Raw genomic sequence first — 25,491 nt, forward strand, 5'->3', positions numbered from 1 at the left:
ACGGGTTCTCGTCTGTTACCCGAGCATCGGCCATGTCTTCGAGCCGGCTGTGAACGCTGGCTTTGCTATTTGATTGATCGTGTTGATCGGTCCTGCCCCCCTGCCTATTATAGCTTCTACTTTCTGACCGATCATATCGGTCACTTCTGCCCCCCAGCCGATCACGCATGGAAGGGCGCTGATCATCTGGGTTACGCCGATTCCTGCTGATCGGTTCTGGCCTTCCGTCTCTGGAGCGAGACCTTGTGAACGGCCGATTGGTTCGATAGGGACCGTTGCACTCTGGGCAAGTATCGGCTGATGGAAGTCTGAGGTTATTTTCCCAACAATGGATGAAGAATGGGCATCTCCAATGTTCCTCGTGCCGACGCATTGCTTCCTCTCGGGACCTCGATCGTTCATGTTGGCGTTGGTATTTTTGGAGCAGGAACTGGGAAGTAATGCGTGGTCCTTCTGGCTCACCGTCGTCGGCCTCCATCCGTCGCTTCCCCTTGATGTCTTCAGACGTGACTTGATTCCTGGGATCGACAGCGCCACTCCTTTTTGCCGATTCGGATGTCAGCACTTTTGTCTGGAGGGGATTCTTACCCGTATCCACCATGTTGGTAGGAAAAGGATGCTGATCAATCTTCATTGGTTTGGCCGGTTTTGCCGGCACTTCAAATTTGAGTCTGCCCTGCTCAATGGCCGACTGTATTTGTTGTCTGAAGATTTTGCACTCATTGGTATCATGTGACGTGGCATTGTGCCATTTGCAATACTTCATCTTCTTCAATTGTTCGGCAGAGGGTATCGTGTGGTAAGGCGAGAGTTTAATCTGTCCTTCCTGGAGTAGAAGGTCAAATATTTTGTCAGCTTTAGTAGTATCGAAACCGAATGCCTCCGGCTCCTTTTTGCCGAACGGGCATGATATTGGCTTCTTTCCCTTAATCCACTCTGCAAGTCCGATTTCGGCGTCTTCTTCATCCTCTACTTCTTCCAGGAATGCTACTTTCTTCTGGAAATTCCTCCTTGGATCAAATGGACGCACCTCTTGCCCGGACAATCGGTGGACGATCTGGCTCAAGCTCTCGAACTCGTGTGAAGCATATTTTTCTTTAATGTGTGGCAGCAGGCCTTGGAAAGCTATATCGGCCAACTGTGCATCGGTTAGAGCCAGAGAGTAGCTGTTGACGCCGGATTTCGTCATCAGTAGAATCGGCGCCAAAGAAGAAAGAAATCGAAGGAGTACGGATGGAAATCGGCCAAAAGGTGCTACAGTACGGAATCGGTCAGTAGCTTTTACTCCGCTTCCGGGTGAATGCGCCAGGTTCCCAATCGGCAAACCTTTGCTGATAAGAGATCGGCCGATCAGGAAGGTGGACTAAGGTGGGCCTGTATGGGCTTGGAAAGATGGAAGGATAAGGTGAAGTTCAGCCCACGAAGCGTGGGGTAATTAGTTTAGCACGGATCGTGCTTGTAGATATTTGTTTCCTGTTTGAATTAGAGATAGAGTTCTAGTCGGTTAAGAAGATTATTTGTACGGGGCTATAAATAGCTACCTTTGTAAATCTGTAAAAACAACAATCAATCAATACAACAAGTTACTTTATTCTTCATACTTACTTTCGAGCAGGCGACTTCGCCATCACTTTTTCCTTCCCACGAGTTCGTGCGGATTGGCAGGGCTGCATCATCTTGATCTCCGGCCGATTCTGTAAGTTCCGTTTATCGAGTAATATCTAAGCTTTAACTTCCGGCGTATCGCTGTTGTTTCGTTTAGATTTATTCATCAGTTATCGATATCAACTAGATTCATAGGTTTTTGCCTGTTTTCCTAGTTTTTATCACCAGTTATCCCGCTAGGAATCGGTAGTATCGGCTTTCATTACTTTCTGTTGCCAGATCCATCTGTTGCCGATTAGATCTTTTCCTAGTGCTGTTACTACGTACCTTGTACCGATTACTTTAATATTTTTCTATCTACAAGGCTATAGGGATCGTGCTGTCTTGTAGCCGATTTCTTTACCACAGTAAATCGGCCGATCTGCCGATAGGCTTTCTCGATCGGAAACTTAGCCGATCGTAGTTACTGAATTTGACACGTGTTCTTCCTTGCCAATCAACAGGTCAGATTGGCTGGCACGCCGCGCGAACCGCACCAGGGCATTTACCCGAACAGGAGCTAAGCAGATTCTCCCGGGTCGTGTGTCGGCCGTTGGGAGTCGGTTGACCGATTTCTAGCGCCAACACACTTTTTCAGAAGTGACCGATATGATCGGTCAGAAAGTAGAAGCCATAATAGGCAGGAGGGCAGGACCGATCAACATGATTAATCAAATAGCAAAGCCAGCGTTCACAGCCGGCTCGAAGACATGGCCGATGCTCGGGTAACGGACGAGAACCCGTTAGGACGCGAACCAGAATGGGAACGCACCGGGAAAGAAGGGAGGCCAATAAACCCCAGATGGTGCCCTGATGGTTTAACCAAATCACAAAAACGGAGAGTCCAACGCCTCCGCCAATGGGAGCAGCAAGAAGAGGAGGGCACAATGGACAAAAAACAAGAAAGGCCTCGGGTGTGGCGCCCCAAAAGAAACGACAAGGGCAACGATGAGTCAGCGGGCGACGAATCGGCAGCCGAAATCGGTATGGTTTTCATATTGCCGATGGAGTTTATGACCCCCGCCGATCAACAGGATGTATCGGCGATAGAGGAACAAACAGCACGGTTGGCTTTAGAACCAATGATGGCCACGTTCGAAAAGCCCGAAGACGACGAACGACAACATATGAAGGCATTGTTCCTTAAAGGGCATGTTAACGGACGCCCCCTCACTAAATTGATGGTCGACGGGGGAGCCACCGTCAATATCATGCCGTATGCCGTACTTCGGAAACTAAGAAAGGGCGACGACGACCTGACCAGGACGGACATGATGCTCAAGGACTTCGAAGGCAAGGTGTCAAACGCTCGCGGTGCCCTCTGCGTCGACCTCACCATCGGCAGTAAGACCCTTCCTACCACGTTTTTCGTCATTAATGGCAAAGGGTCCTATAATATGCTTCTTGGCCGAGACTGGATACACGCAAACTGCTGCATCCCGTCAACTATGCATCAATGCCTTGTACAATGGGTCGGCGATAACATCGAGGTGGTCAAAGCCGACTCCGCGTACAGCATCGCAGCAGCCGACGCACAACAATGGAGCTGCGAAACTGTCAGGTGCATATCAGGTAGGGTGTGGGAAACCGATTTCCTGAAGGTCACCGATCCGAGCAGTCGGCTCCGAAGAAGCGCAATAAATGGATCAGTTCGCCCGAGAAGACGGGAAGCTGGGACACGGATTCACGTCGGCCGATTCATTGGAGATGGTAGATTTAGGTGACGGAACCAAACCAAGGCCGACTTTTATTAGTGCAAATTTAGATCCAGAGTACAAGTGTAAATTGACAAATTTATTAAGAGAATTCAAGGATTGTTTTGCGTGGGAGTATCACGAGATGCCCGGATTAGATCGATCTATTGTTGAACATCGGCTACCTATAAAACCAGGGTATCGGCCGTACCAACAACCCGCACGGCGATGCAATCCTAAAATTTTACCAGACATAAAAGCCGAAATAACTCGGCTGATTGAAGCAAAATTTATTCGGCAATGTCGTTACGCCGAGTGGATTTCTAATATCGTACCGGTGTATAAGAAAAACGGGAAGCTCCGCGTTTGCGTCGATTTCAGAAATCTTAATCAGGCCACACCGATGGATGGCTACCCCATGCCTACGGCCGATGTACTGATCGACGCTGCCGCGGGGCACAAAATTATTAGCTTCATGGATGGGAACGCCGGATACAATCAAATACTTATGGCCGAAGAGGATATACCCAAAACGGCTTTCAGATGTCCAGGCCATCTTGGTCTATTCGAGTGGGTGGTGATGACTTTCGGTTTGAAGAATGCTGGTGCTACGTATCAGAGGGCCATGAACTATATTTTCCACAAACTCATCGGCCTCCTGGTGGAGATCTACATCGACGACGTTGTGGTCAAGTCCAAAAGCCACGAAGAACACCTAGCCGATTTGCGAAGGGTCCTAGAGTGTACCAAAAAACATGGTCTCAAGATGAATCCCAATAAATGCGCTTTCGGCGTCTCCGCCGGACAGTTCTTAGGATTCATGGTGCACGAACGAGGCATTGAAGTCAATCAGAAGACCATAGCGGCTATCAACAAAGTCGTCGCCCCACAGAACAAAACTGAGCTACAGTCTCTAATCGGCAAGGTAAACTTCATCAGAAGGTTTATATCTAATCTATGTGGACGGATCCAGGCGTTCACACCACTTCTGAAGTTGAAGCCAGACCAAGAATTTATTTGGGGAGAAGAACAGCGCAAGGCATTAGAAGACATCAAGCGATACTTGGTCTCGCCCCCAGTCCTGGTTCCCCCTCAAATGGGTAAGCCGTTTAAACTATATTTATCAGCCGATGAAAAAGCTATTGGGTCGGCTCTAGTCCAAGAGTTTGAAGGCAAAGAACGGGTGATTTATTACGTTAGTAGAAGACTCCTGGATGCCGAAACAAGATATCCTCCAGTAGAGCGTTTGTGTTTGTGTCTTTACTTCTCGTGCACCAAACTCAGACACTATCTACTGTCGGCAGAATGTATAGTCGTGTGCAAAGATGATGTAGTGAAATACATGCTGTCACTGCCGATATTGAAAGGGCGAATCGGTAAATGGATTTTAGCTTTATCAGAATTTGACCTACGGTACGAATCGGCAAAAGCCGTCAAAGGTCAAGTCATGGCCGATTTCGTCGCACAGCACTGTGGGCCGGAGATCGCCTTCGTGGAACTAGCGCCTTGGCAGTTATTTTTTGATGGGTCATCATGCGGAGCCGGATCGGGAATCGGCATCGTCCTCATATCGCCTCGGGGGGCAAGATATGATTTTTCTCTGCCGATAGAAACCGCCGCCACAAACAATCAAGCGGAATACAGAGCTGTATTAAAAGGCTTACGATTATTGAGAGAAATCAAGGCCAATTCTGTCGAGGTCTTCGGAGATTCAATGCTAATTGTGGATCAACTAACCGGAAGGGCTGAGTGCAAAGATGACATATTGCGAATCCATCACGAAGATTGCTTACAGCTGTTGAAAGAATTCAGATCGGCAGTAATCGAGCACGTCCCAAGAGACCGCAACGAAGAAGCAAACAAACTCGCTCAACATGCATCTGGGTATCGGCCGATTCCGGGCGCCATGGCCTTAGAGCTTGCAGCTGACGATTGGCGTAAGGAAATTGCCGATTACCTAAAAGATCCGTCCAAAAAGGTGGAGCGACGAGTACGCTTTCATGCTACCAAGTACGTGTTGCTCGAAGATGATCTGTTCTACCGAACGATCGATGGTGTTCTTCTTAAATGCCTTGGGACAGAAGAAGCCAAGACTCTAATGGGAGAAATCCATGAAGGGGTATGCGGAGCTCATCAATCAGCACATAAGATGAAGTGGATGATCAGAAACAATGGGTACTATTGGCCTACGATCCTTGAAGATTGTTTCAAATATTATAAGGGTTGTCAGGAGTGTCAAAAGTTTGGAAATGTCCAGCGTGCACCCGCATCGGCCATGAATCCCATCATCAAACCATGGCCGTTCAGAGGGTGGGGAATAGACCTTATCGGCCAAATTTATCCACCATCGAGCAAGGGGCACAAGTTTATTCTGGTCGCCACCGATTATTTCACCAAGTGGGTGGAGGCAATCCCGCTAAGAACTGTGACTTCGGCTATCATGGCCGATTTCGTAAGGGAACATATCGTCTACCGATTCGGTATCCCTCAAACTATAACAACCGATCAAGGAACAATGTTCACATCGGGAGAATTTGAGGAATTCACGACCGATATGGGCATCAAATTGCTAAATTCTTCTCCGTATTACGCTCAAGCCAATGGTCAAGCAGAATCCTCCAACAAAGGAATAATTAAGTTGATCAAAAGGAAGATTGAAGAATGCCCGAAGAAGTGGCACCTATGTTTGACCGAAGCCCTGTGGGCATACAGAATGGCCTGTCATGGGGCGACCAAGTTATCCCCCTATCAGTTGGTATACGGTCACGACGCAGTACTTCCATGGGAGTCAAGGGCAGGATCAAGGCGCATTTCACTTCAGGACCAGTTGTCGGCCGATGACTACTCGGCTCTGATGAAGGAAGAACTTGATGACTTGGCCGGCCAACGACTGAGAGCTCTAATAAGCATCGAAGAGAATAAGAAGAGAGTAGCCAGGTGGTACGATAAAAAGGTCAAAGTCAAACAGTTCTCCCCTGGTGATTTGGTATGGAAGTTGGTACTACCGATCGGGTCGAAAGATCCTAAATTCGGCAAATGGTCTCCTACCTGGGAAGGGCCGTATAAAATCGGCAGATGCGCTCCAGGAAATGCGTATATTTTGGAAACAACAGAGGGGGAAGAATTCACTAGGGCTCTGAATGGGAGGTACTTAAAAAGATACTACCCGAGTATATGGGTCGGGGCCTAAAGGAATAAACACAGTCAAACATGACCGACACGACTCGGTTTTAAGACGCATATGAAATCGACCGGAACGGCCGATTACATTCATAATGGCCGATTACATTTATTCGGGCCGATTACATTCGTTCGGTACGGGCGACCGATTACATGGCCGACAAAACATAAAGTCGCCCTTAGAACAAAAAATTACAAAAACAAACTAATTATCCTTCTTCTGAGGAGATTCCCCGTTCCGCTCCAGAGCACGAAGGCGTGAGGCCTCCGCCGCCGCCAGAATGACGGGCCGAGGAAGCATGCGGACCCCATCAGTGGAAGGCCGCAGGTTCCGAAGAAGCGGACGAGCCCTATCGGCAGGAAGCCGCGGGTCGCCGTTCCTTTCCAGGAAACCCAGGATCGTGCAGGTCGACGAAGTGATGCCACCACCAGGGACGTTGCGGCGATGACCCCTCATGGCCCGAGACATATGGCGGTGTTCGTTCACCACGGCGTCCAGGACTACTCGAGCATCTGCGGTGATATGATCTTGGAGCTCCGCCTGATGAGCTAAAATCAGAACTTTGTCCTCCGGGGTCAGAGGGTCCTCAGAATGTAGGCACTCGATAGCGCGCACAAGTTCTGGACTAAGGCGTTGAGGCTGAAACAGAGAGGGAATAAGTTGGCGCATTCACTTCCTAAGATCTGAAAGGAGAAGGCGAAGCGTCACTTGGTTGACGGAAGAGGACGACGACGAAGCCATAACAAAGTGGTTGCGCCGATGAGAGGAAGAGGGAAAAAGAGATGGGAGCCAAATCAATGTTATCGGGAGGAACCGCCATTGGGATTTCTGATGAAGCCCTTGCATCTGTTGAAGAAGTGACGGCCGTCGCTACCTCCACCGGGGGCATTGTTCCTAGAGCGTCGCGTGCTGGGGAATTGCCGGAGGGAGTCGCCATTGAAGGGAAAAGGGGAAGAAGTGATTGAAGCTGAAACTGGAAGACTTCGATGGCAAGATTGAAGAAAGAAGGAGGTGCGCGCGCTGGAAAAGAGATGTGAGCTTGAAGATGAGTTGCGGTGAAGTGATATTTATAGGGTGCCTGAGGAAAGGGTAAAAATGGAATTTTCACCGCGCCGGCGCGTCGAGTTTTTCGGAGTAGTGGCTGTCGTGGGCGCCCGTTTCAAAAAATTGCAATGATCAGCCGGGAGACCGCGAAACGGAAGGATATTTTCACTGCGGCCGTTTCGGAGGAGAGGTTATAAAGAATTTCGAAGTAAAAGACTATGTTTTACTCCGAAACTGGGGGGCATGTGTTGACGCCGGATTTCGTCATCAGTAGAATCGGCGCCAAAGAAGAAAGAAATCGAAGGAGTACGGATGGAAATCGGCCAAAAGGTGCTACAGTACGGAATCGGTCAGTAGCTTTTACTCCGCTTCCGGGTGAATGCGCCAGGTTCCCAATCGGCAAACCTTTGCTGATAAGAGATCGGCCGATCAGGAAGGTGGACTAAGGTGGGCCTGTATGGGCTTGGAAAGATGGAAGGATAAGGTGAAGTTCAGCCCACGAAGCGTGGGGTAATTAGTTTAGCACGGATCGTGCTTGTAGATATTTGTTTCCTGTTTGAATTAGAGATAGAGTTCTAGTCGGTTAAGAAGATTATTTGTACGGGGCTATAAATAGCTACCTTTGTAAATCTGTAAAAACAACAATCAATCAATACAACAAGTTACTTTATTCTTCATACTTACTTTCGAGCAGGCGACTTCGCCATCACTTTTTCCTTCCCACGAGTTCGTGCGGATTGGCAGGGCTGCATCATCTTGATCTCCGGCCGATTCTGTAAGTTCCGTTTATCGAGTAATATCTAAGCTTTAACTTCCGGCGTATCGCTGTTGTTTCGTTTAGATTTATTCATCAGTTATCGATATCAACTAGATTCATAGGTTTTTGCCTGTTTTCCTAGTTTTTATCACCAGTTATCCCGCTAGGAATCGGTAGTATCGGCTTTCATTACTTTCTGTTGCCAGATCCATCTGTTGCCGATTAGATCTTTTCCTAGTGCTGTTACTACGTACCTTGTACCGATTACTTTAATATTTTTCTATCTACAAGGCTATAGGGATCGTGCTGTCTTGTAGCCGATTTCTTTACCACAGTAAATCGGCCGATCTGCCGATAGGCTTTCTCGATCGGAAACTTAGCCGATCGTAGTTACTGAATTTGACACGTGTTCTTCCTTGCCAATCAACAGGTCAGATTGGCTGGCACGCCGCGCGAACCGCACCAGGGCATTCACCCGAACAGGAGCTAAGCAGATTCTCCTGGGTCGTGTGTCGACCGTTGGGAGTCAGTTGACCGATTTCTAGCGCCAACAGTAGCATTTGTTTCTGATTTCCCGAAACCTCTGTATGTACGAGGGTATCGGCTCATCACTTCGTTGCCGGAGGCTAGTTAAATCAGACAACTTCATTTCGTGGACTCCGGCATAGAAGTACTTGTGGAACTGCTTCTCTAGATCTGCCCATGTGATAATCGAGTTTGGTGGCAAAGTGGTGAACCATTGGAAAGCCGATCCAGACAAAGATGACGAGAACAACCGTACCCGCAGGGCATCTTGCGTAGCCGCTTCTCCGCATTGGATGATGAATCTATTCACATGTTCCACGGTAGAAGTATCATCCATTCCGGAAAATTTAGTGAAATCCGGAACTTTGTACCGATGGGGAAACGGCAACAAGTCGTACGTGGATGGGTATGGTGTCCTGTAGGTATAAGTTTGCACCTTCGGCTTCAGGCCGAATTGTTCTTGCATTACCTCCGCGATTTGCGCCGTCCAATCCGGTTGTTGTTGGGGAATAATTGGCGGCGGAATCGGCACATGTTGATAAATCGGAGGTTGAATAAAAGGGGGTTGATGAAAAGGTGGTATCTGAGTATAAGCCGGCGGTGTAGTAAAGGACGGCTGCTTGTAGGCACCACTCGTTTCATCATATAGCATGAGTTCTGACGTCTTGTTGACCTCCGGAGCGATAGGCTGGTATGGTGGTATGATCGGCCGAGTGGCCGTTTGGGAAGGTGTCTGGAACGGAGGATTTCCTTGGCTGACCGATTGATTCAAACCGGTCGTGTTTAAGGGTGCCCCCCAGGGTAAAGGGATGACTGGAGGGAGTGGTGCAGTGGACGGCTGGATGGAGCCGTATCCCAAAGGAGTTGATGACGTAGAAGCACCAGATCCTCCGACAGAGGATTGGATCGGCTGTGAAGCCTGATAAGCCTGATTTGGTGGAATCGGCTGAAAATACGTAGGCCCCCTGTACCCCTGTGGTATACCTCCGGCGAAGGAGTTGACAACAGCATTGTGCACCATGTTTGAAAGTACCGGGGATTGGTTGATGAAGGCGTGATGAAGAGATTGCTGAATCATATCGGACATTTTGTCCGAATCTTCTGAAATCGTGATCTGGCGGGGAGTAGGGAAAGGAGACTTTTTGACAGTTTCCCCGCTCCTGGAACGACTGAAGGATTTCAAGCAAGTTTTCCGGACTTGCTCCAAATACTGATTCAGATCTTCTTTTTGGTCGTCCTTTAGATCTGCTTTCGTCACTTCGATGACGTTATCTTCGGAGACTTCAGCAGCTTTCGACATGACAGTGGTTGTAATGGTCCCACCGGGCGTGCCAAAAGTGTGTTGGCGCTAGAAATCGGTCAACCGAATCCCAGCGGCCGACACACGACCCGGGAGAATCTGCTTAGCTCCTGTTCGGGTGAATGCCCTGGTGCGGTTCGCGCGGCGTGCCAGCCAATCTGACCTGTTGATTGGCAAGGAAGAACACGTGTCAAATTCAGTAACTACGATCGGCTAAGTTTCCGATCGAGAGAGCTTATCGGCAGATCGGCCGATTTTCTGTGGTAAAGAAATCGGCTATAAGACAGCACGATCCCTGTAGCCTTGTAGATAGAAAAATATTAAAGTAATCGGTACAAGGTACGTAGTAACAGCACTAGGAAAAGATCTAATCGGCAACAGATAGATCTGGCAACAGAAAGTAATGAAAGCCGATACTACCGATTCCTAGTAGGATAACTGGTGATAAAAACTAGAAAAACAGGTAAAAACCTATGAATCTAGTCGATATCGATAACTGATGAATAAATCTAAACGAAACAACAGCGATGCGCCGGAAGTTAAAGCTTAGATATTACTCGATAAACGGAACTTACAGAATCGGCCGGAGATCAAGATGATGCAGCCCTGCCAACCCGCACGAACTCGTGAGAAGGAAAAGTGATGGCGAAGTCGCCTGCTCGAAAGTAAGTATGAAGAATAAAGTAACTTGTTGTATTGATTGATTGTTGTGTTTACAGATTTACAAAGGTAGCTATTTATAGCCCCGTACAAATAATCTTCCTAACCGACTAGGACTCTATCTCTAATTCAAACAGAAAACAAATATCTACAAGCACAATCCGTGCTAAACTAATTACCCCACGCTTTGTGGGCTGAACTCCACCTTATCCTTCCATCTTTCCAAGCCCATACAGGCCCACCTTAGTCCACCTTCCTGATCGGCCGATTTCTTATCAGCAAAGGATTGCTGATTGGGAACCTGGCGTATTTACTCTGAAGCGAAGTAAAAGCCACTTGACCGATTCCGCACTGTAGCACCTTTTGGCCGATTCCCATCCGAACTCCTTCAATTTCTTTCTTCTTTGGCGCCGATTCTACTGATGACGAAATCCGGCGTCAACAAGTTGTTTATCAAATATATAACACCAGTTTAGCTCGCCCACTGATATTTCAGTGTACCTTTTCTTGTGAAATCTTTCTAAAGAATGTTGCCTAAAAATTAAGTACAATCATGCACTTTCGGTGGTTAGAAAATCTCAGTACGTTTTATTTGAAATAAGGTAGGGTGGCTGTCACCACGAGGAAAAGATGATATTGGAGTTTTGTTACGTTTGACCAATCATATTTGTTGAAAATTTAAGTTGGTCAGATAATGGTCAGAAGAAATAAGAGTAGACTGCACTAGAGTCCCTGTACAAAGCAATTGCCACTTCTACCTTTTTGCAACATGGATCTTAGTTTTGAGTCATGAAGCAATTGGGTGCAAGGTTAGGATCCTTTATGCAATCGCCTAAATGTGATAGTATTAGTACTTAGTGGTAATTCATCAGAAAGTATAGCCACTTCTACCTTTTTTTTGAAAAAAAAATAAATGTTTAATGTGACATGATTTATGACTACAGTTGCTTATCAAATTGTGTGATCAAAGGCACCTCAAGAAACTCTGAACTGAGGAAGTAGCCAGCAATTCAGCATAAGGATCTAGACCCTTTTTGAGTATACAAATAACGTGAACCTGAACGCTTCTTTCAAAAGGGAAAAAGAAGAAGAGAGAGAATATGCTTCGTCGGGCTTGGGCCTAAATAACAAAGCATAGACTAGTATATCTTAATTATTCAGCCCATCACCGTACAGCTCACTAGGGACCTCAGAAGCCCACCAAGCGGGTGTTCCGTTCCAAATTTCATTCCAATCAAATGAGAACAACAACAATATAATTTGGCGGAGAGGAGGAGGCGAGGATCCGTTCGAGGGCTGCTCCTGCTCGGTATTCGTCTCCGGCAAAGTCGTCATCGCCGCCGCCGCCGTTCGCTTCTTTAGTTGGGGCGGATTCTCCGCCAGTCCGCCTAGGCGTCGACCTTCGTCTTCACATGCTCGCATGTAAGCTTCAGTTTCCTCTGCTCTGTTTGTTGATGAGCTTAACTGTTGGTTCACGAGTGAGCTTGTTCTGTGTGCTCGAAGTGTTCGATAGAATGTATTGAGAACTGGTTGTGTATTTTTCCAAGATAACATGAGAGGGCTTCTATCGCAATGTCTCTGGTTTTTTGAAAGAACGTTGGATTAATTTATAATTTGTTGTAAACCAAAGTCTTCATGCATTCTCAGCATTATAGTGGTGAATGCTCCCTATCCACATAAAATAAATATTTCGCCTAGAAATCCACTCTTAACTTGTACACAAAGTACTAGTTTAGCATGTATTAAATATTTGTTTGGTTCATGAAAAATTGATATCCAGTGTTTCCATCGCCAAGTTGCACTAGATTGTACATTTGAACCGGGAGTCTGGGACAAATTCCAAATAGCATTAATTTGAAGTATTCTGTTTCACCAAGTATGAACATATTATTTTTATTTGATACAATGGAACATAATGAGTTCCGAAGTTACATTGTTTCTTTTTACTATTTCACCTAAATCGGTATAACATTAGCAAGTAAGATATGAAGAGCCACATATATCACACCAACAACTACAAAGACTGCTGGCAACAATACCACTAGGACGATTGGTCTCTTCGCCCACCGGCCCATGATAGCTAGTGCCAATGGGTAAAGGAGCACCATGATCCAAACATTGAACAGCAGGCCCAGTGCCGCATGCATCTTCTTTGCCGCCGTCCATACTCCCATGTACACCACGGCCTTGCCCATGGCCACACCAATAGCGCCGATATTGGCAACCAAAACGAACATTGTAGGAATCAGCATTGGAGTCCGTTGCAGTTCATACAAGTCGGCATACCTGTCATTGGTGTCGGCGTTTGTTTGCTTGGAACTGAACCTGAAGTGTATACCCTTCTTTGTGAGGAGTGTCTTTGCCATGTGCAACACTGCTATCGGGTATGCACTTGTTGAACCGATCATGAAGAACTGCTCATTGCGCCGATAGTCCATCCATGTGACCCCTGCCCACTTTATTTCAAGCCAGCCGATCATGTGGATCATCAAGATGATTATGAGAAGGTACACAAAATACCTAGTAAAGGGCCTCTGGATGTGTATTTCGTCAGGTATGAGCCACATTACTGGGCAGAGAGCATAAAGCAGGATGAATAGTGATGTGACTGGGTAGACTGTCATGTTGAGGTAGGAGACACGTTGAAGAAGTTGCAGTCTCTGTCCACCAACAAGTGGGTTGTTGTGGGAGAAGAACATCTCTAGGGACCCACCAGACCAACGAACAATTTGGTGGAGGCGTTCAGTTAGGCTTATTGGTGCTGTGCCACAGAAAGCATCATGCTCCATTGTGCAATACATGGTGCGCCACCCTTGCCCATGGATACGAAATCCAGTCACTATATCTTCTGTTGCTATGTCACACCCTTGCCCTAGTCAGTCCCATTATCATAAGGAGCTGTGACAACCATCTCCATCTCGGCGACAAATGTGTCATCAAGTGGTGGTGGCGTGGTTGACCTTTCTTGCTTTATGGCTTTCGACACCGAGTTTGTTAAGGGTGTGGACTCTCCATACTTGTTAGAATCAGCTGTGATGTTGCCTGGTCTGCAATGAGGTGGGTCAATGCTATAGAGTGCTATGCGACGGAACATGCAACCAGTGCCAAGGTAAGATGGTCCTTGCAAGCCATTTAGGGCTAGCATGGTTCCATCAAAGAATACTCGATTGTGGTTGCCATATCGGTCTGTTGGGTCAACATTGTTGAAGCGTTGAGGGAACTGAACAAAGGCAGTATTATCACCTTCCCGTTGGTCTAGCATGAAGCAGACAGCTGCACGCAGAGCTTGAGAATTGTTGATGTAGTGGTCACAGTCGAAGTTGATGATGAATTGCGCATTGGAGAGTAGAGCAGAGACTCGCAGCAGTGCATTCAAGGCACCTGCCTTCTTATTGTGGTCATAGCTTGGATTCTTTTCTCGAGAGACATAGACGAGCATTGGCAGGCGCACATCCGTGGTATTGAAGCTAGGATTTCTTTCAGCGTTCACTTGTGGACCATGATGATCTCCATGGATTGGATGGTCCATCACAACCTGTTAAAGGAATCAAAAGTATCAGTGCAAATTCCTTGTGCAAAATTTAATATTTAAAAACAGAAGCTCCATAACCAAGCAGTAAGTGGGCTTTTTAAGTATCTCAAATACATACTACTTATTAAGAAATCAAGAACCAGTACTCTGAACTTTAATACCTTAACAATTCCTGTATAATCTCCTTTTCTATGGTTATCTGTTGGATCGATCCATGTACCTGGCCATTGCATCCCATTTGCCATCCAAGTCGCTTCTGCATCTCCTTCTGGAGTTCTCATGCTATTGTAAACAACTGACCGCTTGCGAATGGTATCAGGAAGGTTATCCAAGCGGATCTTGAAATCATCGTACTCCATCTGTACCCACTTATAATCATTCATGAACTCCTCCGATGCTCTCCCAATCAGTGGCGGCAACTCCAGCTCAAAGTAGTTTTCTGGTGCTCCCGTCTCAATGCAATGCTTGTGGCAGAATGGAACCCAAAGAGTCGCAAACTTTGCGACCTCAACCAACGCTTCGTAAAGGATCAATGCCCCGCTATCATCAGAGACGTAGCAGGCAAGTCTATCGACCGGGTAATCGGTGGCGAGGATAGAGAGAATGGAGTTAATGGTGTAGATTATCGGCTCACTGACGGGGTCGGCGGTGGTGACAAAGACATCTATCGATGCCAGGGAGCTTAGAGGTGCCATCGGGGAGGTCATAGTGAAGCTTTAGGGCAGAGAGGTCAGGTATGCTTTTGACGAGGTTGAATTTGGGCAGCTGGTTGAGGAGCCATGAGAAACCAAACCAGGCGTCCCCGGCAACGGACAAGGTCCAGAACCACATGACATTGGATTTGTTGTGCCTGATGCGCCAAACGAAGAACAGTAGGACGGCTATTAAGCGGACAAAGATCGGTGCCCTGTCACAGCCAAAATTCACTATCAGGTGTCTGTCATAGAAATGCTGGTAACTGGGTGAAAGTATGCCATCAGGTCTTCTTACAGAGATGCAAGTGAATGCTAATGCATATGCATGTTCTGATGTTCATGTAAATATGTCAAATTGTCAACGGAAAAAGAAACACTCGTGCATGTGTGCTAGGTAATGACATTAGCATCGAAAGTAGTGCCTGAAACATGGGAGCCCGCGTGAATGTGCAGCGGCTAATCAGTTAAAGAAACTTGCAAAGAATATATTAGTGCTTCTATGATCGATCCAGGCAAATCCCAACAAGAAAGTTGGGGGATAAAGGGTCTGCTTGTTGCCAGCCACAACTACAATACTCGTGCTACAGCATAATATGTCGCGCTACAAGTCAACAGCATTTACTGCGGTAGGCTGTGGCACCTGAAAAGCCCGCCACAGGCTGTGGCGTGGGCGTGCGTAGCGTGGCCAGCTGTGGCTGGCCACCAAACACGCTCAAAATACACATTGATGTAAAAATGTTCTGTGCATTTACAGTTAGCTATTAGCAACATATATGAATTGAATATAGTAGTATTATACCTAGATGTTTTCATCAGTCTCGGATGCGTGCTCACAAAAAGTTCAGTTTGGATGCGCAGGTGTACCTGTAAGGATGCAGGATGGCGCCCCTGAGCTTGTACGTCCGGAACAGCAGCGGCCGGCCGTCCTCTCGGCCGCACTCGGTCGCCGCCAGCCTCTCCGCCTCGTCCGCGCCCACCTTGCCGTCGGCGCCGGACTCCTGCTTTGTGGCGCCGCTGCCAACCGCGAGAAGTGGATCGGCGAGGCCGCCATCGCCCACACTGACAGCGCCGGTGGCCGCCGGCGCCGGCGAAGCCATGCCTCCTGCCTAGCTGGCTACGTGTATCTCTGGCCAAGACAGGAGGAATGCAGGCGTGACACTGAGAGTGAGACTGGCTGGAGCCTATGCGTGCAGTGGTGTGGTGTGGAGACTGGAGAGAGCAAGCGAGCTGGAGCTCTGTATATAGGAAGAGACGCGGCGTGGAGGCGTCATGGGCGCGTACGACGTCGTCGCGGCCGAGTCATGCAGAAAAATGCAACAAAATCTCGCTGTGGGATCGCCAGATCGATCGATCGGCGGTATGGCTGGGCTGCTGGGTAAGCTGTCACCAAGGGAACGTGGATGAGAGCACGTACGCGTCCACAGCTCGACGCCGGCCGGCGTGCACCCATGGATGCATGTGCGACGCAACGGAGACGGGATCCACGGACCGCGGGAACGTCGCGCGTCGCGTGAAGACATGCAACCATGTAGTGTACTGTTCTCTTTATTTTGCATTTGTTTCAGGCCATGGGAATAGAGTTAGTAGCTGCGTTGACCATATGGTTTGATTAGTTAACTCACTAAAGGTCTGTTTGGTTCCCACGTGCTAAAGTTTAGCACATATCACATCGGATGCTTAATACTAATTAAGAGTATTAAACATAGGCTAATTACAAAACTAATAGCACAGATGGAGTCTAATTCACGAGACGAATCTATTAAGCCTAATTAGTCCATGATTTGACAATGTGGTGCTATAGTAACTATTTGCTAATGATGAGTTAATTAGTTTTAATAGATTCGTCTCGCGAATTAGCCTAGGGATTCTGCAATTAGTTTTATAATTAGCTCATGTTTAGTCCTCCTAATTAGTATCCGAATATCCGATGTGACACGACTAAAATTTAGCACCTCGTTTCCAAACATCCCTAACAAGTTGGTGCCGGTTGTCAACTTGTCAGACATGGAATTCTGCGTCATGCCAGCCGGCACGTCATTTACTCGTTGCTGGTTCAGTTTCACCGTTGTTACGTAATCTTCCTGCATGCAAAACATATGCAGTTTGGCTTCATGCTATCTACTCCCTTTTTTGTTCTACAAAAACACTAGACTTTTTAGTTCTGTCGTAGGTCATGCTACTTCTCTTACTTTTCACTAGGTTAATTGAAAAATATATCAACATCTATCATGTCAAATTAGTTTTGATAAATCCATCATAAAATATATCTTAACGTATTTATTTGGCACTGTAAAATGTTAATATAGTATTTGGTTCAAAGTATGTAGGTTCATAAATTTATTAGTAGTACAAGTTAATTAATTAGACCAGATATAAAATTTATTAGTAGTATGAGTTGTTAATCAGGCCAAATATGAGCACCCCTTTTCTTCCGAAATATTTGGTATTAAAATGTTAATATTTTTTTATTTAGGACAAAACTAAAATGTCAGTTCATGCTCATCGCACAATATATTCGAATTTTATAGTTACTGAATCGCTTGAAATTAATTTCAACTGTGCATTGAATATTTTGAGCACTGGAAACTCAAAGGGAGTTTATAATTTAGGTATTAAGTGCATTATCACCTTGAGTCGATTATACATCTTAAGTCTTAAAGCTAAATGCACATTCAATCAATTTTTTAAAAAAAAGAAAAGAAAAGAAGGAAAACAGAAACTTCATCTTCTTGCGCCCAGCTGGGCCCAGTCATCGTCCATAGCAAGCTCACTCAGATGTCTAACACTCGGCCCATTAACAAGACCGCTCAAATTCTCTGGAAACAAATCTGAAAGCTCATAAGATATGCTCTAGCAACAATCAAGCCCACGAAGCCCGTTTCCGACGCCAAAAGCAGCCGCGCATCTCTTAACGGTCACCGCGTCCAAGCGTTCAAAGTTTCTTACGCACGCAGAGGCGGCTTGTGGCGTTCGTCTCCGGCAACGTCGCCCGGTCACCGACGATGTCGGCTCCCCTGCCCCCCACGTCTCCGTCAACCTTCGTGTTCTCCTTCCCACAAGTGAGCCTCTGTATCCTCCGCCTCTAATTTGGTGGAATCAATGTTTGGTCTAAGTGATATCCTGTTGTCCCGTGTTGTATCATCCAAATGTTCGATCAAATGCTTGTGTGAACCAGCCGTGTGCCCTTGATTCTTGCAAAACTTTGGTTAGTCTCTAGTTCTCTATTTTTTGAGATCAGCCTCTATTTTGGTAGTCACATTCTGGATATTTGGTGCTAGATATCTGTGTGTTCCCTACGGTTTGCTGTCTGTACTTGGCTGAAATTCAGTTCGAGAAGAATCTTTGGGTCATGGATTCTTGGCATTACGAGGGATATATAGGGCTTATATTAGGTAAGCTGTGAAGAGAAAGTGAGTGATTAATAGCTTGGTACTAGTACAGTAGCTGGGATAGATTGAGACCAGTAAGATAGTTTATTTCCAGTTAAATCAGAAGTCATTAGTGGCAGAGTAAATAAAACTAGTTCAAAGCAAAAACAACTGCTGACATTAGCTGCCAGATGTACTTCTACCCTGCAGCCAATGTTTTCCAGTTGAAGTGGACTGTATGATGTTGAATTCAAATGATCTGCATTCAATTTGTACCCTTTTTTCATTTTTACCAAGTAAGAATACAGTGGTTTATTTGATACAATAGGACATAATTGGTCCCCTGGTAACTACACAAGAAATTACATTGTTTTTACTGTACCACCTAGAATGGAATAACGCCGGCAAGTAAGAAATGGAGACCTACATACAACAGGGCAACAAGTACAAAGATAACCGGCAACAAGACAACTAGGATGATCGGCCTCTTTGCCCACCGTCCCATGATTGCTAGTGCAAATGGGTAGAGGAGAAACATGATCCATATGTTGAACAGCAGACCCAGTGCTGCATGCATCTTCTTCGCTGCTGTCCATGTGCCAATGTATACCACGGTTTTGCCCAGGGCTACACCAATGGCACTAACATTGCAAAACAGAACTAGCATTGTCGGGATGAGCATTGGCACCCATCGAAAATCATACAAGTCGGCAAACCTGTCATTGTCGTCAGCTGCTGTTTGCTTTGAAGTGACCCTGAAGTGTATGCCCTTCTTTGTGAGGAGGTTCACTGCCATGTGCAGCACTGCCGCTGGGTATGCGCTTGTTGAGCCGATCATGAAGAACTGCTCGTTGCGCCAGTAGTCCAGCCATGTGACCCCCGCCCACTTTATCTCGAGCCAGCCAATCATGTGAATCATCACGATGATTACAAGAAGGTACACGACGTACCTAGTGAATGGTCTCTGGATGTATACTTCATCAGGGATAAGCCACATCACCGGGCTTAGAGCATAGATCAGGATGAAGACTGATGTGACTGGGTAGATTGTCATGTTGAGGTAGGAGACACGCTGAAGAGGTTGGATCCGACGCCCACCAATGAATGGGTTATTGTGGGAGAAGAACATCTCTAGAGACCCACCAGACCAACGCACAATCTGATGGAGGCGCTCAGTAAGGTTGATCGGTGCAATGCCACAGAATGCGTCATGCTCCATTGTACAATACATGGAGCGCCACCCTTGCCCATGGATGCGAAATCCAGTCACTATGTCTTCTGTGGCTATGTCATAGATATACCCTACACCCTTGCCCCAATCAGTCCCTTTGTCAAAAGAACATGTCACGACCCTCTCTAACTCGGTGAGAAATGTGTCATCAAGTGGTGGTGGTGTGGCTGACCTTTCTTGTTTTAGGGCTTCTGACACTGAATCTAGGAAGAGTGCTGAGTCACCGAACCTGCTAGCCTCGGCTGTGACATTCTCTGCTCTGCAGTGGGGTGGGTCAATACCATAGAGTGCTAAGCGACGGAACATGCAACCAGTGCCGAGGTATGAGGGTCCTTGCAAGCCATTAAGAGCAAGCATGGTTCCATCAAAGAATACCCGATTGTGGTTGCCATAGCGGTCCGTTGGGTCAACATTGTCGAAGCGCTGTGGGAACTGGACGAAGGCAGTGTTATCACCATCTCGCTGGTCTAGCATGAAGCAGACCGCAGAACGTAGGGCTTGAGAATTGTTGATGTAGTGGTCGCAGTCAAAGTTGATGATGAGTTGGGCATTAGTCAGAAGAGCAGAGGCCCGCAACTGGGCATTCAGGGCACCTGCCTTCTTGTTGTGATCATAGCTTGGGTTTTTCTCACGAGAGACATAGACAAGCATCGGGAGGCGCTCATCAGTGGCACCGATGCTGGGAATGCCTTCAGCATTCGGTTGTGAATGCCCACGGCTTGGATGATCCAGGACAACCTGTTAAAGAAGGAATCAAACCATCAGTGGCCAAATTAAGGTAACAACACTACATTGCCCAACATTAAATATCCCTGAACTGAAGTTAGTGGGTTGCATGAGTATCTCAGTTATTTACTTGCTAAAACATAGATAACAACTAATCTGAACTTCAGTACCTTAGCAATTGGATCATGGTGTCCTTTTCCATGGGTTTCTGTCGAATCAATCCATGTGCCTGGCCATTGTGTCCCATTTGCCATCCAAGTCGCCTTTGCATCTCCTTCCGCAGTTCTCATGCTGTTGTACATATCAGACCTCTTGCGGATGGTATCCGGGAGCTTGTCCAAACGCACCTTGAACTCATCATACTCCATCTGCACCCTCCTGTAATCATTCAAGAATTCCTGCGATTCTCTTCCAGCCTGCGGTGGCGCCACCATCTCGAAGTAGCTCTCTGGTGCTCGTGGCTCAATGCAGTACTTGCGGCAGAATGGAACCCAAAGAGGCGCAAACTTTCCAACCTCGACCAATGCTTCGTAGAGCACCAGCGCCCCGCTATCATCCGAGAGATAGCAGGCAAGCCTGTTGACCGGGTAGTCGACAGCGAGGATGGAGAGGACACAGTTCATGGTGTAGAGTATGGGCTCGTCGACGGGGTTGGCGGTGGTGACGAAAACATCAATGCCGGGGAGCCTGGAGGTGCCATCGGGGAGGTCAAAGTGCCTCTTGAGGGCGACGAGGTCTGGGATGGTCTTGACGGGGTTGAACTTCGGGAGCTGGTTGAGGAGCCACGAGAAGCCAAACCAAACGTCGCCGACGATCGACATGGTCCAGAACCACATGACGTCGGATTTGTTGTGCCTGATGCGCCATGCGAAGAAGAGAAGGACGGCGATCAAGCGTATGATGATCAGCAACCTGTTACATGAATACACGTTGTCAGGTCTCGCATAGAAATGCAAGTTGATGTCTGTGCTCTCGTGTATGTGACCAGAAAGGAAACAGCCCTCCTGCAAGATCCAGTCAATTCTGTCGGCATCAAAACTAGTGCTTGGAACATGATGCCCAGTGGAGGCTCAGGTCAACGGTTTGATCACTAAAAGAAAATTCTGCCAGCAGGATCTAAGCTGGCAAAATCTAACAGGCAACTAGGAAATGCACATCTTCAAAGCAAATAGAAACTATTTACACAGCGAGCTGTAACTAAAGACATATCCAAAGCAAATAGAAACTATTTACACAGCGAGCTGTATCTACTATTCCTATGCACGCCACCCATTAAAAAAAATAGCTGAGCTGGCTTACCTGTAGGGCTGCAGGAGGGCGCCTTTGACCTTGTACCTCCGGAACAGCAGCGCGCGGCCGTCCTCACCGCCGGACTCCTTCGCCGCCCGCCTCTCCGCCTTGTCGGAGGCCACCCAGTACTTGCCCTTGGCACCGTGGCCGGCCTTCTTCGCGGCGGCACCATGGCCGTTCGCGCTCGCTAGAAGCGGGTCGGTGAGGCCGCCATTGGCCACATAGACGGCACCGGCTGCCGGCGCCGGCGAAGCCATGCCTGCAGCAAGGCAAGGCCTAGCTAGCTGCGATCGTTTTCCTCTTTTCCAATGACCAGATGGAGGAAGGTGAAGGGCACTGACACTCAAGCCAGTGCAGTGGCACACGACGGGAGGAGGCCAGGAGCTGTGCACTTATATAGGAGGAGGCACGACGGCTGCCGGGTCGATGCACGAGGGGGCCTGGGGGGCGTGCCGGCCGGGTTGCGGGGCAGTTCACAGGTTGTACACACACCTGCCGCGAAATGCATCCAGGTCTTTGTTACCATCTATGGCCGATGGATCCGTCGATCCGGCGGTGTGTCTACAAACTAAACTACCAGCATCCATGCAGAAAACGTGGACCGGGAACTCCTCACCAGTCACCTCCTGTTCATGTGATCCGGCGAGGTATCGGACAGCAAGGCAACGGCCGGAATTCACGGGAGTGCACGGCGAGCACGTCGCGGCGCAGTGCAAGACTGCAAATGGAGGCTTGAAGCCATGTTTTTTCTTTTGCACACTGTCAGGCCTATTCGTTAACCCAGCTGTGCTCTGGACCTCTGGTTGTTAACTGGAACAGTAAGTTCGATATGTGGGAGTTCTGTCAAAGTCAGCTTCTGGCTCATTGCCGATCGGAAGATGGAAACAGGAGATCGGTTTGTCTCTTCTTTCGGTTTTTAATCTTGGAGCAACCTGCGCAAGTGGACTGTGTGGTTGCAATGATCGGATCTGTCTTGAACACGCAGCAGCCTTACCATCAGCATCGGCATCGGCATCGGCATGGGAAACTAGATCTTGTCACCGTGAGGAACATGGAAGGGGGACTAAGAAAACCATATATTCCTGGCGCAGTTTGTCTGTTCACTTCTCACCTCCCAGATCTGAGACCAGTTAGTTTAAGCACAACTTGTTGCGTGCCTGCACTTGTTTACTCTGATCATGATCGTGCTGCATGTTCCTGCCTGCCGTTTGTGTTCCAGCAAGGGATCTTTTTTTTAGTCAGGAATCTCTCTAGCTAGCTTACAACGGTTGAGATCAGATCTGAATTGGGGCAAACACATCTACTAAGTACCAGTACCCAGGACCAGGAGATACATAATTTCGCGTGCCGATTGACCGATGGAAATGAGAGAAATTGACCTAATTGATTGCAGAAAAATGGCTACAAATTCACGTGCTAATCACAAAACGAGGAGAATCTAATGGCTCTATTATTAGGTAGCGTGATGGAGATTTATGCTTAAAGATTAATGGTTTAGCACTCTTATATGGCCAAAATCTAAGACTCGTTATTTATGGGTTAGTTGGGTGCTGTGAGTCGCACGAGCTAGATCATGGGCTCAATCATGGAAGAAAAAAGGGCATATACTATTTTTTCAGCTGCGTGTCTCTGTTAGTGAAAGCTTTTTTGGAATAACAGGACATCGCAAAATGACGCCCCAGTTCCATTAAAATGAGACTTAGGTGCGGAGAGCAGTTAACCTTAGCGCAAAAGTAAAAGAATGTTTGGACTGCATGCAGCAGTTAACAAAATGAACAAAGTCTCAGACCATATAAGAACATTCAGGCTGCGGTAGATTTGATATTTTACATCTGTGCTCTGTGGCCATTAAAATATTATTCACCATGAGTGCTTCCATAGTGCCAGGCTGCCAGCCTTCCATCCATGTAGAGGTCTTTCAGTCGCTCTTTAGTTGTCAAGGTGCCTTCTATAATGTCTTCAGACACAAAGTCACCGATCCATCTTTTTAACTTGCACGGAGTCCTTGAATATTGGTTGCCAACTTACAAGCCTTTACATGATTCTTCTCAAATAACTTTGACAACTACTGCAGTACAACTGATACTGAAGATTAATATGATTTCTACTTTTCGGTAAAGCTCACAAAACTGCTAGACAAACAATATCCAAACTGCCTACTTTTTTTTTTGATAAAAAAACTGCCTACTTTTTATTACTCATTCAAAGTTTGCTTTGGACTCATAATCATTCCCCAAGGCAGAAAAAGCCCATACAGCACTGCAGCAGATATCTCTGTTCCAATTGGTGCATATCATCATATGAACCTTTTTGTTCTGGAAAACTTTCCACAAAAGTCATATATACGTGAAACCATCATTATACATGTTATATAGTAAGTTGGAGTCCCACTGGCATCTATCTGCCCAACCGTTTCACAGTTTAGAGTGTGAAAAACATATTACCGATTAGCAAAAACATCATGGATGGATAAAGTTGCTACAAGTTACTCTACATATCGGGCCATAATTTTTCTACGAAAATATGTCAGAATCATGGTGAATTGATACCTGAATTTTCCGTATATGAATTGATCTTGTTTTGTCTACTCAATGAAATAGACAACCAAAAGATGATGGTTCTAAGAAATTTGTGGCTTCAGAGTGCAGAGTTGCATCTAAACTAGTGTGATCACAGATAAATGGATCCTCAGCTCAAGCCTGAATCAACATTAGGTACCTGATCATAGAGACACCCATACAATGTTTCTTAATCAAGTTACCTTCTTTCATCTCATGTCTTAACTATCGTACTAACTTGGCCATAAAATAATCGAGATTGCGCCTCGTTCAGATGCATGCTTTCGTAGTAACAAGCTAGAAGCCTGGCAAACAGGTATGAGGGCTCCATGTGCAGAATACATCGGGTGCCCTATACGCTGGATCTAGAAAAGATGAGCTTGCTGTATACACGCATCGGTCGATTTGAAGGTATCTGAATATTCTATCGGTGGTTCGTTCAAAAAAAAAATCTATCGTTTGGTCTTAGAATAAGGGTATGACACCATCGGCCCTTCAAGCGGCATCCATCTGTGATGCTACGCAACTGTTTAGGTAATGTGGAAAAACATTTGCAAGTTTTGTCTGCGAGAATAGGGAAGTTTTTTTAAGAAAAATTATTTGGATGATGGAAATAATTGAGGCCCTTCACAGGGATCCGATCTAGTTTGGCAGTTTGCTATGATTTTAGAGACCAGCACTCAGCAGCCCATGCATGCTAATCAAATCGATGAAATGAAATAGAGCAATATTCCAGCCCGGTGCACTAAAAAAGAAAGGAACATCACTGGGCTAAATATGGCCCAGGTGACGAACATCCCAGTGTCCGCGGGCCCATAAGGTCTCCTCCAACAAGGACAGACAGGTCAGCTAGCTCATAAAGATCCACATCAGCATTTTGGTTACGAGAGAGAATACCCGGAGAGAGAAAAACGTCCACGCTTAGCTCGAACGGAATACGAGGTCCGACGGGCCTGCTAGCACACCCCCTCTCTCTCCGTGTCTCGCTTCTCCTCTTCTCCGCCCCTTCGCATCACCAAGGACGCAAGAATGGGGCTATCGGCGTGCGAGGTGATGCAGAGCTTGAGCGCGGGCTTCGTCGGGGCTGGCGGTCGCGGGGTTGGGCACGAGGTGGGGCGGAGCGTGGGGCGGCCACGGGTCTGGCACGCGCGAGCCGGGGCGGAGCGCGGCCGGCCTCATCGGGGTCGGTGGCCAGCATAATCACCGCGCAAGGCGAGCGTAGTGCGGCCGACTTCACCGAGGCTGGTGGGGTGGTAGCGGCCAGCACGCCCGAGACGTGTGTGACC

At 47.2% G+C, this 25,491-nt stretch overlaps 1 protein-coding gene and 1 pseudogene across 1 annotated transcript; both read right to left on the reverse strand.

The window, feature by feature from the left end:
- Positions 1–12,760: 12,760 nt before the first annotated feature.
- LOC101775487 lies at positions 12,761–16,129 on the reverse strand (annotated as a pseudogene).
- Positions 16,130–18,660: 2,531 nt separating this feature from the next.
- LOC101768064 (probable mixed-linked glucan synthase 3) lies at positions 18,661–21,997 on the reverse strand. Its single transcript, XM_004957913.2, has 3 exons — positions 21,657–21,997; positions 20,528–21,269; positions 18,661–20,369 (listed from the first exon to the last, which is right to left on the reverse strand). Exons 1-3 carry the CDS (start codon positions 21,902–21,904, stop codon positions 18,786–18,788), a joined length of 2,574 nt encoding a protein of 857 aa, XP_004957970.1. The 5' UTR covers positions 21,905–21,997; the 3' UTR covers positions 18,661–18,785.
- Positions 21,998–25,491: the final 3,494 nt, after the last annotated feature.

This window comes from Setaria italica, chromosome II (genome assembly GCF_000263155.2).
Source record: "Setaria italica strain Yugu1 chromosome II, Setaria_italica_v2.0, whole genome shotgun sequence".
NCBI classification, from domain to species: Eukaryota; Viridiplantae; Streptophyta; class Magnoliopsida; order Poales; family Poaceae; genus Setaria; species Setaria italica.